We start from the raw sequence: 19,259 nt of genomic DNA on the forward strand, positions 1-19,259 counted from the left end.
AACATTCTTCTGTTAAGTGAGATTGCAGTATGTGTGATGTTTTCCATACAGTGTTTATACTGTATAGGCTAGCTCAGAGCATTGCGTTTTGGGTTTGATTCCAAGAAAGATTACATGCACTGCACGTCGCTTAATAAAACTGCCTGCCTAGTGCATAGAAAAGTGTATTTAGCATTGGTCAGACGTTGTTTAAATGCACTCTGAACTTGTAAGATTCTTATGAGAACAAATATTTATGTCTGAGTCTGTAGTTCAGTGTGTAGCGCATTGCGTTAGCAACGCAAAGGTCACGTGTTCAATTCCAGGGAATGCTAAACAAGTCGCTTTGGACAAGCCTCTGTCAAATGCGTACAAGTAATATTAAAACACGCAGGGCTATATATTAAAACATCAAATATTAACCGTTTCTGATTACTGGGGGGACATGTGTCCCATTCAATGTTTATTGTAGCCTAGTTACTGACGTAAAGCATTTTAATGACCTCGTATGTTCCTGATCAATGATTCAAAACCACACTGCAAATGAAAGAAAGGTCCAGCGGAAACGCGCAACTTCCACGGAAACACCCTCACACGCCCACTCACTACACCCACGTGCTCTGACCGACCTACTGTATCGAACCTACCCGACCAAACTTTGTGAAAGGAAATGTTTAAAGAAACCTTAATTTGGTTTGGGTAAGTAATATGTAAATATGGGATAATATTTTAATTTTATTATTTTTTTAAATCAATGTTATAGTATACTTTTATAGTAAATGTAGTAAATTGTGGTATATTATATTGTAATAATTACTATGATAAGGTTCAAAATCATTGTAGCTTAGTAAATACTGAAGTATAGTGTTACTTTTTTCATGTGGGAATTATTGTGGTTCAAACTGTGCTACTTATAAAAACTGTAGTAGTTTAAATTTGTAGTGTAGTACATTATAGTAATTACTACACTTTGTTAATGTATACTACAGTAATCTACAGTATTATCTGGGAATTTTTACTACCGTTTACTCTAGTAAATACCAAAGTATTTTATAGTATTAGTTTTTATGTGGGAAGGGTTTAATATCAAATCTCATAAAATATCATAAAATAAAACGAGCTGATTTTTCATAAGAAACGATGCCATATACGTCTCAGTAAACTGTCTCTTTAAGGCAGAGGGCGGGGCTGTCAAGCTGACGTAGAAAACCTTATAAATAGTTTCCAGCTCGAGCAGCTTTCCATGATGAAAGCGGCAAGTTGCGCGGTAGAGACCTCGCTCACACGTGCGTTGTGTTTGATTTATTTTGCTGAATGATACGCTGGGATCTCTCGTCTCGGAAACATTGGATATAAGACCGACTTAACAAACAAGAACAATTAAAGAAATATATCACCGGTAAGTTGTCTTAAATGTTGTTTATGAGTTATGTTTTAACAAGTTTCAGAGAAATACGTTATAATATTAAGAGCACTTTAGGTGCAGTTGGCTTTTGGTCGAAGAGCCCCTATAAAGGTTTGTTCTTTGGACTGTAATATAGTTGAGGTGAGTCGCACCTGAGTCAGACGGAGAAAGGGTTTGTCAGTGGGTGTGTTGGTAGATGTTGACAACCTGTCCACATATCACCGTATCTTTATATTCACTGGCACTGCAATTTCGTACTTTACAAATTGTCCCACGTCACTCAATGGCTCTGTTTACAGGACCACTGAAAGCGTGAATAAGTACGACTTGTTCTTAGTAGTAACCTGGTTTATCATTTACCACTAGATGTCTGACTACATGCACGTCTTTTATAGTAGATTGGCTTGTGTTACTGCTGAATACACATGACTCACAACTGATCTGCTTTTCTTCATAGTTTCTTTTTAGTGTAGCAACAGGTGTCTTTAAAATATATTAATTATTTTGCAATTAATTTCTTAAAAATGTGTAATACTTTAGTATTTGCTGTAGTAAATACTAGATATTGTAATGTTTTTAAAAGTAAATAAAAGTATACTACAGTTTATTAATTTACTATAGTTAATGCTTCAGAATACTGTAGTATACAATGTTTAACAAAGTGCACTAATTATATACTTCATACTTCTAATCTGCTGTATACTATAAGTATACTACACTATTTTTCAATGTAGAATAGCATATATCTGTAATTGGCTTTACATTAATACTGCATAACGAAATTTGTATTTAGTAGTAACTATGTGGTTACTGTGGTGTGGTTTTACTACAAATACCATAATACTATGGTAATTTGAAGTAAGACCACAGTAGCCACACATCTACTATTGTGTCATTAGAGTAACAACAGTTTACCCATGATATTATTGTGGTAAATCTATAGTAATACAAATTTAAATAAATGAACCAAAAACTACCGTTACCACTCTTTTTAACTATATAATATAACCATGGTTAATTTTTCCGATGGAAAGATATTTATAGTCAAATACTGATTACGGAATTAGGTTTGAGTTAAAATACATTCTCATATGACCTCTGTCACTTTATTATTTGTTCGTGTGTTTATGTACTGTTTCGGATTGTATTGGGTATTTTTTTACTATGGTGGAAGTGTCTGTGCTCGTGCTCTGGATGCACATGAATTACAGTATTACATGTTTAATAATGGAAAGGAATAAAATAAATTAAAGGGACAGTAAGTAGTATTTACCCCATCTAGTGGTGAAATTGTATTTTGCATTCAAATGAATCGTGCTCTCTAGCGCCTCGCTTTTCCAAATATGTGTTTCAACTACGGTAGCCGTTATGTACTCACTGATCTCCTTGTCCGTTTCAAGTGGTTTATGTGTTTTGAACGAAAATGCCTTGCGGTAGGCTAGTGCGTTTTGTCCCTCTCTGCTATTATAGTTTTTCAATATGGCGAAACGACATGGAAGCCTCCTTGGACTTTCCCGTTCAATTTAAATAAAGAGAAGATATTCTAAGCTTACAAAGAAAAGTCAGATCATCGGCAGAGGTCATTTAACACCAATAAGGACATATTTATGAATAAAGACATTGATTTTGACAAATAAAATACTTTAAAAAACTACACATTGTCCCTTTAATGTGAGCATTAATCTGCAATACCATTTTTTGGATCTGTCATCAGATCTGTCTGTCCTTTTTGGCACCTCTCAGGTCCAGCCACTGAGGTTTTACCTCATACCTCCTTTATAGCAGAACGTAAACCTCATGGATAAGAGCAGCCTGTTGCTGAATACGCACAGGCACCGTCCCGACACAAAAGCACAAAGGCCCATTTATGCTTTAATGTAGCATCTGCATGGAGGTCCTTACTAGGAGAATTAGCGATTGTTACTTTCTGCCTTTCACGGCTATGACCGAGGCACAACATGTGATGCGTTGCATAATGCAGGCTGCATGGGTATTTCATTGATTACATTCTGACTGGTGCCCGAGCATTCCCGCACATTACTCACTGAATGGTTTTGTTTTCGAAGACAGATGCTTCGTTGTGTTTGGCTGTAATGTTTTAAGGAACTGACGTTGCATCATCGAAGCTTCGTAGCTAAGTTGTTTGTTATTTCAGCTTGCCAAAATGTAACCATAAATAAAATTGCACATTTTTATTAATGTTTGCAAGAGAATGCATTTCGTTCCAGAATATTATTGTGATTTGGTACATTGTGTTTTTTTTAAATGTTTTAAATTGATTCACCCCAAAATGTTAATTCGTCATTATTTACTCGACCTCGAGTTCCAAAAGTTTTATAAATTAATTTCATAAATGTCTTTGTTCTGCTTAACACCATTGACTTCCATACTAGAAAGAAAAAAAATACTATGGAAGTAGGGATGCACGATATATCGGCCAACATATCGTTATCGGCCGATAACTGCTTATTTTTAATATTATCGGTTATCGGTCTGATAGCAAAATTAGGCCGATAAATGAAAGCCAATAAATGATGGATTATTTTGGTTTGTTGAACCACTTCACTTGCTCATTGCTGGCCATGTGGAGTTTTGATTGGTGCTTTCTGTGACATAGCACGAAGATGACACATGTTGCGGGCTTAAGAAGAGTATGCTAGTCTAGCGCAAAGACAAGATGTCCGCGGTCTGGGAGTTTTTCATAGTGAAATGAATATGAATATTTATCGGCCTATATATATATATCGGTTATCGCCCCCAAATATAAAGAGTTATCGGTTATCGGTATCGGCCAAAATTTCCATATCGGTGCATCCCTATATGGAAGTCAATTGTGTTCCAAAACAAATGTTACAAATATTGCTCAATTTCTGTCTTTGTGTTCAAAAGAACAACACAATTTATATATGATTGGAACAGAATTTTCATAATAATAATAATAATAATAATAATAATAATAATAATAATAATAATAATAATAATAATAATAATAATAATAATAATAATAATAATAATAATAATAATAATAATAATAATAATAATAATAATAATAATAAATGCTATTATCTAAAATGAACCTGTCTTGTCACTACACTAAATCTTTTTTTCTCCCCACAGGTTTTTAGCTGCTGTAATAGTGAAGTGTAAAATCTGTTTTGGTTGCTGATGGCAAGAGTATGAATTCGGGTTTGAGAACTAAATGTCACTCTTTAAAACAGTATGGCCTCTGCTCATCCATACTGGGATCAACACCATGACACCATGGACAGGCAAGTAAAAATTATTACTTTTTTTATTATTAATTTAATTTGGCGTTAGGCATTATGCATAATGAAAAATTTTCTAGTCATTAACAACCGTCTATATTTTTTGCAGGCTGTGTTTTGCTTCTGAATCCATGGATCACAGCTTGAGAATGTATCAGCGAGACTCTGGAGCCATGAGCATTGAAAGTGAGTGAATGCTTGATATTAAATCACACAGGACTTCAGTATATTTAAATGATCCACTGTTTTCTGTACATGTTGCGGATGTTTCTGAGGAAGCGGAGAAGGTTATAGGAAGTTGCGAGATTGTCATTTGCTTTGCTGATAAACAAATCCTTTGATAAACTCCTAATGTTGTGGCTGGCACTATCTCGGAAGATAAAGCCATTGCAAAATTAGTTTTATCCTGTGTAGAAGTGCATGTGAGACATTTTCATTCGTGTACTGCTGGTGTGATGTTTATGGCACATGTGAGCTGCAGAGGCATTACAGAATATTATATTTGCTGCTATAAAATTGTGCTACTAGTAGTGCCATTGATTTATTCCCAGAAAATGCACATGCTTAAACGAATTCACTTTGGATTATAATGCGTAGTTTGTTTCTGTCTTTTGATTCTGAATAGGAAGAATATCTGGCTCATATTCTCCTCCGTGTCTGTCTCCCAAGACTTCAAATCCTACACAGCACCACTTTTCCTCGGAGTTCCACCCACCTGCGGGAGACCAGGTCGTACCGTCCTTGCAGAAACTGTCTGTTTATGAGCACATACCTCCTTGTTCACCCAGGAGAAGCACCAAGCCCCTCCCTCCTCTCCCGGACATGGGCGACCTGTCCTCTGATGAAGCCGAGGACAATGAAGTGGAGTTTTTCTCCAGCACCCCTGAAAATCAGTGTCTTTTGCCCACGCGCTGCTCTAAAACCTCATCCTTCCAGTACGGCTTTCCAGGCAGGCGCAGTTTCCGGGGAAACGGTCAGATAAACTTTGCTTACTATGAAGGTATACAAGTACACGAGAAGGTGAAGCCTCAGTGGGAGCAGACGGTAACCGAAGACCAAGACAGACCGCAGGAAAGACCCAGGTGCAGGCTACACCGCTCCCTTTCTGGACCTGCTGGATCCTTCAAAACTGCCAACTTCAGGCAGGTTGGTCTTCACCACACCCCCCACAACCACCTACAGGAGAAACCCGAAGTCCCGCCTCGCATTCCAATCCGTCCTCGCCCCGGTGAGCGCACTGGTGGCAGACAACCATCAGCTGATGATGATGATGATTGTGATGATGTAGACAAACCCCCGAAGGTGCCGCCCAGAGAGCCCATCCCTCAGCACATACCACGTGCCGTCAGTCCAAAAAGTCTCCCTATTTATGTCAACGGTGTCATGCCTCCAACTCAGAGCTTTGCGCCCTATCCCGAGTACGTCAGCAAAGCCCAACAACAGCCGAGCTGCGAGGGATTGCCTGCTCCTCGTACCCCTTGTATTTTGCCCATCATTGAAGATGGGAAGAAAGTCAGCAGTACCCATTACTTCCTCCTCCCACATCGGCCCGGATACTTGGACAAGTTTGAAAGGTTTTTCAAAGAGGCAGACTCTGCTCCTAGCGGTTATAAACCTAAGTGGAACAGTTAGAATTCGGAGGATAGACATTAAGGCTAGACAAAAATGCATATATTGGATTTTGGAAGGAATTCTTGCAGTGTTCCACATTACGGGCCTTTAGCGATTGGACGGCATGTTCTTGGACTTGCACGCAAAAAGACTAAAGATTGATAGTTTACCACTGCTGGAAACTGCAGGGCAGCTCTGCTGGAAGTGTAATTTATGAATGATGTGTCAAAGTGTGTGTGTGTGTGTGTGTGTTTTGTATTAGATTTAAGCGTGCAGTATCCATTTATGAAGGAATGAGATAATCTGTTACACTTTAACACTGTAGGGTACCCTGAGTATAAGTTGGTCTTATTGTGAATTTAAACAAAAATTGTCCCTGTTAAGACCATGCATACATTTTTTTTATTGCGGAAACATTTAAAGGTGCAGTGTGTAATTTTTAAAGGATCTCTTGACAGAAATGCAAAATAATATAATAAACTATTTTATCAGGGGGGTATAAAGACCTTTTTATAGTGAACCATTATATGTTTTTATTACCATAGAATGAGACGTTTTTATCTACATACACAGAGGGTCCCCTTACGTGGAAGTCGCCATTTTGTGACGCCATGTTTCTACAGAAGCCCTTAACGGACAAACTTTTTTACTAAGTTGTCTCCGACAATGACATGTTTTTCCGTTGGCGGCTACCGTAGCTTCTCTATGCGTTTCAAAAGCAACCTCACCACTAGATGCTGCTAAAATTTACACACTGCACCTTTAAAGGGATAGTTCACCCAAAAATGAAAATTGTCATTTACTCGCCCTTGTTGTGTTCTAAACCTGCATGAGTTTTTTATCCTGTTGAACACAAGACATTTTAATAAATGATGGTAACCACACATTTGACGGTACACATTAAATGTGTTGTCCCTACCTAGACACATCTCTGCATTATTATTATTATTATTATTATTATTATTGGAACACAAAATCAACATAAAATGACAAATAATGTGTTAAATAGCATAACACAAAAAATGTGTCAAAAATTTGCAAATCCTTTCTTGGTGTATAGTCTTTTTCCAACTATGGACGTCAATAGGTACCATCAACTTTGTGATTGATTATTACCATCATTTATCAAAATATGGTGGTGTGTTCAAAACAACATGAGGGAGAATAATGACAGAATTTTCATTTTTGGGTATACAATCCCTTTAAGCCGTCATCTAAAATATTAAACCGAGACGCTAAACAAAAATTGGATAGATTTTAGATTTTGAGAAATGTTCAATGAGGTGTTGCAATCGCACTGTTTGACTCTGCACAGGGGTTAGTATTCAGGTCTTTATGTGAAGATCAATTGATGCCTTATTGTGCACTGTCGCTTTGCTTTTTTGACCATTCAGATGTGACACGAATGAATTGATCATTTGATTGAAAAGAATGACTGTGGTATTTTTTTTAAGTTTGGTTAGAAAAACCCTTTTTATCAGTCACGTATGTTACACGAGCTGTAAAGCCACTGCCTCATCTGGAGTCTATAAAGCGAGGATGCTGGATGTAAATGAGTTGACAAATGGTATTTTCCTGTGTATTCCTACCTGTTTACCATGAAGTTGTTTTACTGCATTTGTTTCATGTGTTTCCAAGTTATTGTTCTTTCTGTCTTTTGATCTTTTTTTTAGAAACTTACAATTATCAAACCAATAACTGTTTACAGATTTTTATTATTATTGTAGCTATTGTCCAACAGAATTTACCTTTGTTTCTGTTTGATGGTTATGTTAACTGACCTTTGTCTCAACCACAGAGGATGTATTTCTGTGTACAGTATTGGTGTAGTTTTTCACACCATAAATCTATTTAAGTAAATAAAGTAACTTATTTATAGACACAAATGTGTTCATTATTTCATTCAATAACTGTAACTATTTCACATGTCCATCTATTTTATTAAGTCAAGGAAATGTTTATTTTTATTATTATTATAGCACCAATTATACAGCTTATCTTCTGGGTATTTAAATAAAGAATGACTACTACATTCACTAATCAGAACGGAGGATATGTTGTAAGGCGATATAAGCTTTATTATGAATGCTGTATGTCTTATCTACGTGCTGTTTGCTCAAAGCTGTGATTAGCAAACCAGTTAAATCTTGAAACTTCTGACTCACTTCCTTTACAGTACCAACGCGTTAATCTACTAAATGTTCCAGAAGAGTAGCCTATACTATTTCTACAGAGATGTGCCCACATATTGAGTCACTGCTGTCGTGTAGATTTTTGTGGACTTTAAACAAAGTTTTTCCATGCATTTGGCGATATCTGTGACCACTTAAGGAGACACATTTTTGCATGGATGTCTATTTTACAATATATGCCCCATTTACTGTTAACCACTCTGGATGCAAGTAATCAAACAAAGAGTTAACATTCAGAGCAAATTATTTTATCTCTCTTAATTGTAAGCAATTTTCAGAAGAGCTTTGAACTCTTGTCAGAGTTAAACAACAGCGCCACCCCCTGTCTAAAGTCTCCAAATAATCGTTCTCCTTAAAATGACAGGAAAGCAAATAAAAAAATTAGAAGCGAAATTTAACCCGGTTTTATTCTGCACAAAATGTTAAAATTGCATTGGTGCAGTAAGGTACATTTTTTATTCATACAAACATAGATTTTAACGTGAATCTCAATGCCAAAAAAGTGGCAGTGCGCAAACCTATCAGCCTGTGACATCAAAGTACCGCGAGAGCGATTCGAAAGCTGTACTCTCGCGGTACTCTGATATCATGCGCCGCGTAAATTCGAACACACCTGAGGCATCTGAATTTGTCTAAAATCAAAAGACTCTTGTTTTGCAAAATTGTGGGGTATTCATATTTTAGACGTAACCACATAAAGTGCATTTTTAATTTAGTTGTCATACAAACATTTTGGTCAAAAGGTCTACACCTCAATAAATGCAAGACGTGTATGTGTTTTTAACACAGGACACACATATTTTAATATTTTAACTATAGTGGTGTGCATCTTAAGACAAAACAATCACTGATATATTTTAGGACATGTCAGTGCAAGCTGTTTTCAGTTAAGACCCCTCAAACAGGCATTTTTAGCCTTGGACAGTCATTAGAGTAGACTGTGTGGAAAACCACTCCTTAATCCTTCCAGCAGATGGCGGTAGAACACTTTACTATTTATACTGCCCCGATTTTTACAGTTTAAGACCAATATTTTTTTACAGTCTATGGTTAAGACAAGACTACACTATCTGAATTAAAGGTACAAAAGCAGTAGTTTTTTTTTATAAAGTACACATTTGTACCCAATAGGCTGCATATTAGTAACTCAGTGCCTAAATGTTACATATTAGGACCTGTTAAAGTTGGGGTGTCCAAACTTTTTCCTAACAAGAGCCAAAAATCAAACCTGACTGAAGGGGGCGTGGGCCAGAAGTAAATGTTGCTGTGTTATATTAAAATAATTAAAATTAAAGTTGCCCTGATTTTTATTTATAATTTTCTACTATTTAAAAAATAAACAAGCAAACATTTCTCTGTTTATGCATAACTAATGTTTTTTATTATTTATAACAGTTTTATTTTCAAATGTAACTGTTGTAAAACAAGGAATAATTTTGCCAATCATTTTTAAATGTCCTTTTGTGTGACACTGCCTCAACCTCTCCATTATTAGTCTATAGCAGTGGTTCTCAAACTGGGGGCCGGGACCGCGAAATGGTGCCAGGGAGGCCCCAGTTTTATGACATTTTATTAAAAAAATTAATTATCATGAATTCTGTGCAATTAAACCTACAAAAATAAGGCTACTAACCAACAGCACTACTTTGTATCATTGAATATGTTTTGTTTAATTAAAAGTTGAGTTTTAGAACAGTTTTTTGTCATAAATTTTCTTTGGGGGGACCGCGAAGGAATGTGCCGTACACAAGGTGGGCCGCACACTGAAAAAGTTTGAGAACCACTGGTCTATAGTACCCGAGTTCGTTTAGTTTTGTGATGCATGCTTTGCACCTTTCCTTATGCATGTACATTAAAAAAAAATATTCACTTTAATTCCTTGCATTTAATTTCAATGTACATTTTTGTAATGTACAAATAAAACAAAAAATTGTATAACATTTTTGAAAAAATTCATTTTTGAAAAGCATCTGCGTTAATTATGTTTATCCTTTTCCTTATCTCACATGGCATGATGGGCCAAATTAAAGGTCATTGTGGCCTGCTGGTCCTACTTTGGGCACCTCTGTGTTAAAGGGTACAGTCCCAGTGAAAGCTTTTGTACGTACCTTTTCTGACAGTGCATAGGGACCATTACCTATAAATATTTACTACTTATGAGCTATTTGAAATTCTGCTTTAAAAATTGCTACTGGAATATAAAAGTCTTGGTGTAATTCATTTGTTTGGGTAATGTGATTGTTTTTAATTAAAATAAGAATAATTTGCAATTAATATTGTATTTTCCAATTAATATTTTAACAAGCCTGCAAACTGCCATAGCTGTGTCCACATAAAAATTCCTTACAATAAAAACAAAGAAAAAATTATTACTTTTAAATGCATAGAGACGGTACATTTTTAAGTATTTGTTTTTAATTGAGCTAAAAGCACAAACATAATGTAAAGTAGTAATGTGAAGTTATTTGCAGAGTTACTAATATATAAAAACTAAATGTAACCCATGGTAAAGAAGTTAATTTTGTAAATTAAATAATATGAGCTTCATGGGCTTTGTATGAATACAGATATTTTCCAGAAGTTTGTAGAGTCAGAAATATTTAATGAACTCTTTTGCACTCTGTTTAGTGGTAAATGGCATTTTAAACAAATAAGCGACAAAGAATCAATCCAAAAATGGAGAAACACCAGAAGCGATCATGCTGCATTAATCACCAATTGTGCCAAATAAAGACTAGAAACGTTATTCAACCATACAACGTCATTATCATGCGTTCTGTTTTTGTGTGAAAAATCTGCAAATGAATAGAGACTTCAGATAATTATTTAGCAAACAAAATGCATCTTGCATGGTGGATCTGCAGTCCTTGATCAACAAAATGCAGACATTGATCTCGGAGGTGGCTCATCCCCGCATGAAGGTCTCATGCTCTTCTGGATCCCAAAGCTGTCTGTTCCAGTCATAATCATCTATGAAAAAACAAGTTAGAGATGCTGGGATGACCTGATAACACTCCATCAAGCGCAAAAAATACCCCACCATACTAAATTAGCTATGTTTACAACGCCTTTGCAAACACAAGGCTGTGTGTTTTGCAGGCTATATAGCAAAAGTTTTATTACGCATTAGGACTATCTGATTGCTATATGCGCACTGCGTCTGTATGAAAGTGAAGAAAACAAAGTTAAACTCATTGAAATTCATCACGGTGAACCAAAAGAGTATACTTGTATTTTATTCAGAAAGTGAATTAGCATTTTTGAAAGGTAAAATAGAGATTTTACTTTTTAGAATTATTTCTGGCCCCTAAAAGAATTTTTTTGTGAAACATTTACATATTTTCCTTGTTTCACATTTTATAGGATTAACTACCATCTTTGATCTTGTATCTGTCAAACTATTTGTGAGCAAGGGCTACCACAATGGATAAAACTTTTTTGATATTAAAACATTTTTGTTTTACTCATTTTATTTTACTTGTTGACATGTTTTATCATTGTTTAAAATGTTAACAAGAAGCCAAGCTATAAAAATATGTAATAAATAAATAAATACATTAAAACTATTAATAGAATGTGCTTTGGCGGGCACCTCACAGACTCTGTGCGGGCAACCCAGTGCCCGCGTGCTCCATGTTGGAGACCACTGGTCTAGATCTTGTATCTCAAGATTGTTCAAAATTAAGATGGACATTAAAATAAGAATGAAACCTCTAATTCTCATCTCTAATATACGAGCGAAGGCGTTCTTTAGTTGTATGGCAAAACATTTTCTCTATTTCAATTAGATTATCATTTAAACCAACGTTTGTGTTTCAGTGTTTGCTGAAACCTCCACGCTGCTAGAAAACGAATGTCACCAAATTGAAACAAATTTTGCAGAGTAATTTGATTTGACTCAATGTTGATGCCCTATTTAAAGCTTGCCAGCTCTCTCAGACTAATTGGGGTAAAAATAGGGATTAAATCAATGTTTAGGTTTTCTAGACAGCTTGCAATTGATACCTTGTGTAACAGGGCTGAATTTTCAAAACCTTTTAATTAACAAGTACTGCAATATTAAACAGGATCATATGCTTTTCACATGGCAATATGAAGTACTAGTTTTTAAAAAGTAGGCAAACAAGGGGCAAAAGTCAAAGTTAAGGAGAGCCACAAGGAACATCAAATGATTCTCTTCATGTGCTAGTCTTTTTCACATTGATTTAGTGAAACCAATTGGAGACAGCGTGTAAAATTTGGGAGGTTACTTTCATCTACATGAAACAGATCTCTTTCTTCACTGACATTTTATAGAAAGGTCCAGACAAACTGATTATGGCTCAAACAGTCTGTGTATCACATGCTGATAAACCTTGAGAAATGTCATGTTAGGGGAGATAACCTTCACAAGCCATCTATTCAGGCCTGGATCACCCTCACCACGAAACAATTCAATAGATTCACTGATTGGGTATTAATCATTTTTTCTGTGGTAGTGATTTTCTATCATCGATGCTACATTTTCTTTTTGAATAGACATATTCAAAATATATGTGAACTGTACACTCTTAGAAAGGATGTGTTAATTTTTTACACATCTTTGTGCGTTACGCTTTTAACACATTATGTGTAATTTTAACACATTTTGTATTGATTTTGTGTTAAAATATAACACAAGTTGTGTTAAAAGTAACACAAAATGTGTTGTTTCAATAATAACACAGAGATGGGTGGATTCTGGGACAACGCATTTAGTGTGTTTCCCAGAATCAGCACTAATGTGTAGATTTTAACACATTCGTTCTAAGAGTGTATGATCATGTGTGACCCTGAGCTATTGTGAAAACCTAACCCAAGCCATTTTTGGTGATTTACAATATCCTACATCAGTGGTTCTCAAACTGGGGGTTGCGAGATGGTGCCACGGGGGCCCCAGTTTATGATTTTATAAAATGTATCATGAATTCTGTGAAATTAAACCTAAAAAAAAATAAGGCTACTAACCAACAGCACTACTTTGTATAATTTAATGTTTTGTTTAATTAAAATGTGAAGTTTTAGAACTGTATTTTGTCATAAATTTTCTTTGGGGGGCCGCGAAGGAATGCACCGTACACAAAGGGGGCCGCACGCTGATAAAGTTTGAGAACCACTGTCCTACATAATGTAAAGAACATTCTGTGAATATATAACCTTGATGTCTGTAATATTGTAATAACTTTGCTCCTAATCAGATTAGGGTCATTCTATGAAAATGGTGGCTTTTTGAACAGACAACTTTTTAAAAATGTAATTCTTTTTTTTATACCAAAACTTATAGTCAGATAATAGTTAACCTCTTAACATTATAAATCAACTTAAATGACAGCTTAATGTTTTTTTATATTTTTACTACATTACATAAAAAAATGCTTGTGCTGCTTTTTTTGTCACTGATGTTACCTATACACTCTAAAAAACAAACGCTGCTATATAGCACCAAAACAGCCGCCCTGGATCGCAACGACATAAGAACCACCTTCAGTGCCACACAGCACCGGTGAAGAACCAGCGAAGCACCAGCGAAGCACCTGTGTAGAACCATATAGTGCTATGTAGAACCATATGTGGTGCTATATGGCCCCTATATGGTTCTACACAGGTGCTTCACCGGTGCTTCACTGGTTCTTCACTGGTTCTTCACCGGTGCTATATGGCACTAAAATGGTTCTTCTATCGTTACGATCCAAAGCAATTGTTTTGGTGCTATATAGCACCGTTTGTTTTTTTAGAGTGTATTTTAGATGACAATTCAGGCTTCCCAGAATGTATTTTGACTATTTATTTTATTTAATACATAATCAAAGACAGAAAAAGTTAATGTAATATTAAGAAATTGTCTTGATTAGTAATAATTTACTTAAAACAGGCATGCGTAATGTTCTATTGTGTGACCTTTTTCTATTTCTACAATTGTGTTTTTTTTTGTAACATTATAAGATCTTCCTCAGGCATATCGATCTTATGATCGAAACGTCGCAATAAACTTTTTTTTATATTTTGCAAGCTAATAGTGTGCGGGATATTCCCTTTTTTTATAAATGTTTGGTGGACTTCATTGTCTCTTCATCCTACGCACCTAACCGGAACTAACAGGTGTGCGACATTGTTCTTCTATTGTTGTAACATTAGAAATAATTGAGGTTGAGTGATCAAAATTGAATGATGATATCCTTAAAATGCTTACTTATGAAAGCAGCAACAGTAACACCAGTGACGATAACACCGGTGACAAATCTGCAGACACAATGGCATATCTAAGATTGCGGCCACATTAGCTCAAACCAAACTTCTTAAATTGTAAATAAATCACTTAATCATGCAATTTGAAAAATTATATAAATAAAATTTCCTTTCCCCTTACTATAAACTGTAGTAACACCAGTGACACATTTTAAGTCCTTGCATGAAATTATCAAATTATTTATCAAATTGCTAAAAGATAAGGAGAGAGTGCACACTCACCATGTGCTTTTCAAAACAGCCATGCCTACAATGAATGTTTGACCCAGGAAGAAGTTGGCAAGGATGTTGATTTTTTTCAAAGTGGTGGTTTTTATAAATTGTAACACCAGTGACATGAAATTGAGGGACAGGTATTCTCTGTAAATTATTTATAATATTTAGTTGATATTTTAGTTTTTTAAGTAGTCCACTAAATAACTGTACTACTTCCCTTTGTATTATGATATTTAAAGGGGGAGAATAATATATTTTTTAACTCAAACACTTTTTGACAGCATGGTTTAAGTTGTAGTATGTTTTGTAGCAACCTGTGTCTTGTCTTTATTGTTTATTTAATGTATTTGATTTATCCATTACATTATGAGTGACCTGAATCAGGTCACTTACCTTAATATCTGAACATGACCTTGGTCTGTATGTGCTGAGGAGTTAACAGCCTCTGTGTATTGAGGGTTAAGTGTGAAAGCTTAGGACAGACAGCATCACCCCACGCAGCATAATGATGACCTTCCCGGTCATGACCTATTCACGCTAGCACATGTCCCCCATCAGACTTCACAGCACACACCAACACATGAAAGAACTGAACAAAAGAGGAGGTATCATGTAAGAGAAACAGACAAAAATCACATGCTCGGCATATGGATGCATCCCGAGAGCTTTTTTGGTGCATTTTATGTCTGATGAAAAGATATGAGAAAAGAGAATAACATATCTGTCATTGTACTTCACTTGAAACTTTGTTTATTTTATTGTAAACGTTTTTCTTTGCACACAGAGAATGTTACTAATAAAAAGTATGACAGTGTTCAATGTATTTTATTTTATTTACATAACTTTTAATTTCTACATTTTAGTAAATTAACCATTTGTTTTAGTTTGCATATGTGATCATGGATCACAAAACCAGTCATTAAATTTGAGCATAAACTTTTTATTGATGTATGGTTTGTTAGGACAGGGCAAGTTGTTCAAATAAAGTCCTTAGCAACACATATTACTAATTAATTATATATTTTTGATAAATTTTCATGGAACATGAACTTAACTTAATATTCTATAGATTTTTGACTTTAAGAATCGAAAAAGTTTGACCCATGCAATGTATTATTGGCTATTGCTACAAATACCCGTGTGACTTATGACTGGTTTTGTGGTCCAGGGTCACATATTGGCATATTTCTTCTTGTTTTATTGGATACAAATTTTTAAGAAATTCTGAAAAATTTCCTTTAGACATAAAATACTTGGTTGCTCTGCACTGTCTCGTAAAGCAGTTTTAGGGCTTGACTGATATTTGACTCTAAACATCAGAAGGGTTTATTTATTTCATCTTATTTATTTGAAATGGATTGGTTTAATAATAGATCGATGCCTCTTAAGCCTGGATTTGTTCACTCTGGTCTCACAGGAATTTGTGACTGTTTTAAGACGTGGCTAATTCTTATGAATTCATACAATGTGATATAGTTTAACAATATGGTTTTTTGCATTTATTAATCTTTGTTAAAGTTAGTTAATGTCAAAACAGTTACTCATGTTAGTTCATGGTGCATTACTAATGTTATAGTTTCAATGTTAGATTTTAAAAATGTATTATTAAATGGTGGAATTAACATGAACTAAGAGTAATACATGCTGTCGAAGTATTGAGTTCATGTTGTCTAATGCGTTAACTAACAAATACAACCTTCGTAAAGTGCTACCGATAAAGCAATGATGAAGTCCTACCCTTAAAACCAACATCACTGGTATGAAGGCAGATTATAAATGAATTCAATTGATTTGATTCATGAATTAGCCTTGTAAAATACAAATTGCCATTAAATTGTGTTAATTCATTACATATGTATAGTAACTTGTATGAGTAAATCAAATTTGAAGAGCTTGAACTGCCGAATTGACTAAAATTACCGTTTTGTCTTTTGCTGGTTTACACAATACTTTGACGTCTTAGTATAAGTGAAACAATCAGTATTTTATTTTTAAGTATTTTTAGAAGCTACTGTACTATGGAAATGGGAATGCCTATAAGAAAGACAAGTCTACCTCACAGACATTCCTTTCCTTGCTCTCAGTGATGTATGGGGACAAAATGTCATTACCAAGCCCTTGATTTAGCACCCTTAAACACTTCCATATGGGATGATAGTCTGCATCAGTGCTAAAAGTGTCAGATGGAAGTCAAACTCGGTCTGTTAGGTTTTGTGTGATGGTGCACCTGCTCCCTTTCTTCCTTTGCTCTTCCTCCTCCTTAGCCATATGCCAGAACTTTTTAATATTTAACCTGTATGTTAAAATATTATCATATTAAGACCAGCAACTGTGGTTTTGCACAAATCCAGCTGTACCTAAACAAGCTATTTAATGATGGCACCATATAACCAGGTAATCGTTATTAGTTTTTGAGACTTTGTATAGAGAGTGATTTGAGCTGGGAGTAAAATGACTTAACAACACATACAGTATAAATGAACATGTCTGAAGTGCATTTAATGTTATTAACCCATGCTTTATTGATCTTGTTAGTCCTTGTGATATATATGTTATTTGATAAAAACAAGCTGAGAGCTGTGATTAGTAGTTATCCTTAATCAAGCTTAAACATTGATGCACATCTCAGCCCATCAGAATAACAGCAAGAATTCAATGGATCTGTGAATGAAGGATTTTCTTGGATTTGTTTCACCGAGCATCTTTACAGCAGGTCGTGATTTACAGTACTAGTGAATTAATAGGAACTGAATGGTTTTGATCTATTGAATTTTTTTAGATTTAAGATAAAGAGTTTTAACACGGTAATGAAACAGTAAAAGAAATCGCCACAGAGATTTAAAAGAAACCCTTTAGGAAACCCACATTTGAGGTTTTTTATTGCCATCTAGTGGTAAATTCTCTGTTTTGTGGCCGTCATTCATGCCTTTCATGTCGTGGCCATCATGTTGCCCACATATTAAAAATGTTTTGCACTGGTTCAGGTACAGTAATTTGTAGTTTCTATCGATTCATCAGTGATATGCGTTTCTATTAGGCTACATGCACGTGCAATACCTTTTTAAGTTGTCTTAATACATTTCAATTTATGTTTTAAAATACAACTGCAGTTAAAAACTATTTTGTACATTTAAATCAGTAAATATGATTTAGTAAGTTTGTAAATACGAAACAGTAGTGTTGACTAATGTTGAATAGCACGTATCAGCAAAGTAATAATGGAAATTCACTGTTATCTCTAGGCATTGGCGAAGCATATTTTGTTTAAAAATGGTGCAATATTTTCTCCCCAAGTGTAAAGTAATAGGAAACGTAGGAAATAACATATATTACACAAATTTCTCAGTTGTTTCAACCAATTGTTATTTGATAAAATAAGGATAAATCCAACTGTTGGGTTTAAATTATAGTTGGGTTGGTTAAAACATAGAAATTGCTGGGTTGTTACAACCATTGGGTAAAATATGGACAAACTCAACCAACCCCCTAATTAGACTAGAAAATGTCAAAGTGCAAGTTTGGCACAAGTTTCGGGCAGCAGTATCGTAAACAAAAATCCGGTTTAATCAATCTCTTGACAGATATTTAAGAAAAACGAAATCTTTGCCCACATTGTGACCACAACAGTTTGATTGAAATCTGTCTTGCTTTATACCCTGCTGTCTATTTGGGAGACCTCAAAGCGATTCTGGTCCCTTGGGATGTGACATGCGTAGTCATGTGGAAGTATATTAACAGGCAATGCACACAAATTAACAATGGCACTGTTAACAACAAAGCGCAGCTTTCAAGTCATTACTGCCTGTATTTTATTAAAGTTAAATTGATAGATGTTTTTAAACATTTTTGGACACACAGGCACACCTAAAGAATATCTGTCTTTGTAAAATAGGTTATTAACCATTTTGGGCGGTAGTTAATTAAGTGGACCATAAACGTTATAGTTCAATAAATAAAATATAGAAAGGTAGTTTTAAACATGAGTATGTGGCTTTGATTGTTAAGGCACGTCCAAGCGCAATTATCAAAATTTGCGTATAACCTCATGCAAAGTCTATAGAACAAATTTAGGTTATAGGCTACATTATATAACACATTGATAACATTATAATAACAATATTAATACCATTGTATTATGCTAACGAATGTTGTTTCGTGTGCATTTATTATGTATTAAAATAAACTTGAACTGTGTTAAATGTAATAAAATGTTTATTAATATTTTTACATGCAAATGCACCTTGTGTAAAGAACTAGCTAATGCAGTTAGATTGTAGCCCTGACAGCAACGCGATTATTCTGTCTTATTTGTTCTGCTATTAAGTT

At 34.9% G+C, this 19,259-nt stretch overlaps 1 protein-coding gene and 1 long non-coding RNA gene across 3 annotated transcripts in view; one reads left to right on the top strand and one right to left on the bottom strand.

The window, feature by feature from the left end:
- Positions 1-1,211: 1,211 nt before the first annotated feature.
- errfi1b (ERBB receptor feedback inhibitor 1b) lies at positions 1,212-8,139 on the top strand. The gene is made up of 4 exons (XM_055188368.2): positions 1,212-1,378; positions 4,502-4,653; positions 4,760-4,836; positions 5,276-8,139. Exons 2-4 carry the CDS (start codon positions 4,604-4,606, stop codon positions 6,280-6,282), a joined length of 1,134 nt encoding a protein of 377 aa, XP_055044343.2. The 5' UTR covers positions 1,212-1,378; positions 4,502-4,603; the 3' UTR covers positions 6,283-8,139.
- A 2,673-nt stretch (positions 8,140-10,812) lies between these two features.
- Positions 10,813-19,259, bottom strand: part of LOC129430910 (uncharacterized) — an 82,793-nt gene continuing 74,346 nt past the window's right edge. The window contains exons 3-4 of one of the 2 annotated variants that reach the window (XR_008639670.2): positions 15,327-15,522; positions 10,813-11,423 (exon numbers count right to left, since the gene is read on the bottom strand). This is a non-coding gene — a long non-coding RNA (uncharacterized lncRNA). The remainder of the gene's footprint in view (positions 11,424-15,326; positions 15,523-19,259) is intronic. The other variant, XR_012372897.1, reaches the window with a different exon arrangement.

Source organism: Misgurnus anguillicaudatus, chromosome 13 (assembly GCF_027580225.2).
Source record: "Misgurnus anguillicaudatus chromosome 13, ASM2758022v2, whole genome shotgun sequence".
Taxonomy (NCBI): domain Eukaryota; kingdom Metazoa; phylum Chordata; class Actinopteri; order Cypriniformes; family Cobitidae; genus Misgurnus; species Misgurnus anguillicaudatus.

Excerpts from the sequence above, each read along its gene's own strand:
- errfi1b (XM_055188368.2), top strand. The coding sequence starts at position 4,604 with ATGGCCTCTGCTCATCCATACTGGGATCAACACCATGACACCATGGAC. Across the intron at positions 4,654-4,759 it reads CACCATGACACCATGGACAG|GCTGTGTTTTGCTTCTGAAT; the intron begins GCAAGTAAAAAT and ends TATTTTTTGCAG. Across the intron at positions 4,837-5,275 it reads TGGAGCCATGAGCATTGAAA|GAAGAATATCTGGCTCATAT; the intron begins GTGAGTGAATGC and ends GATTCTGAATAG.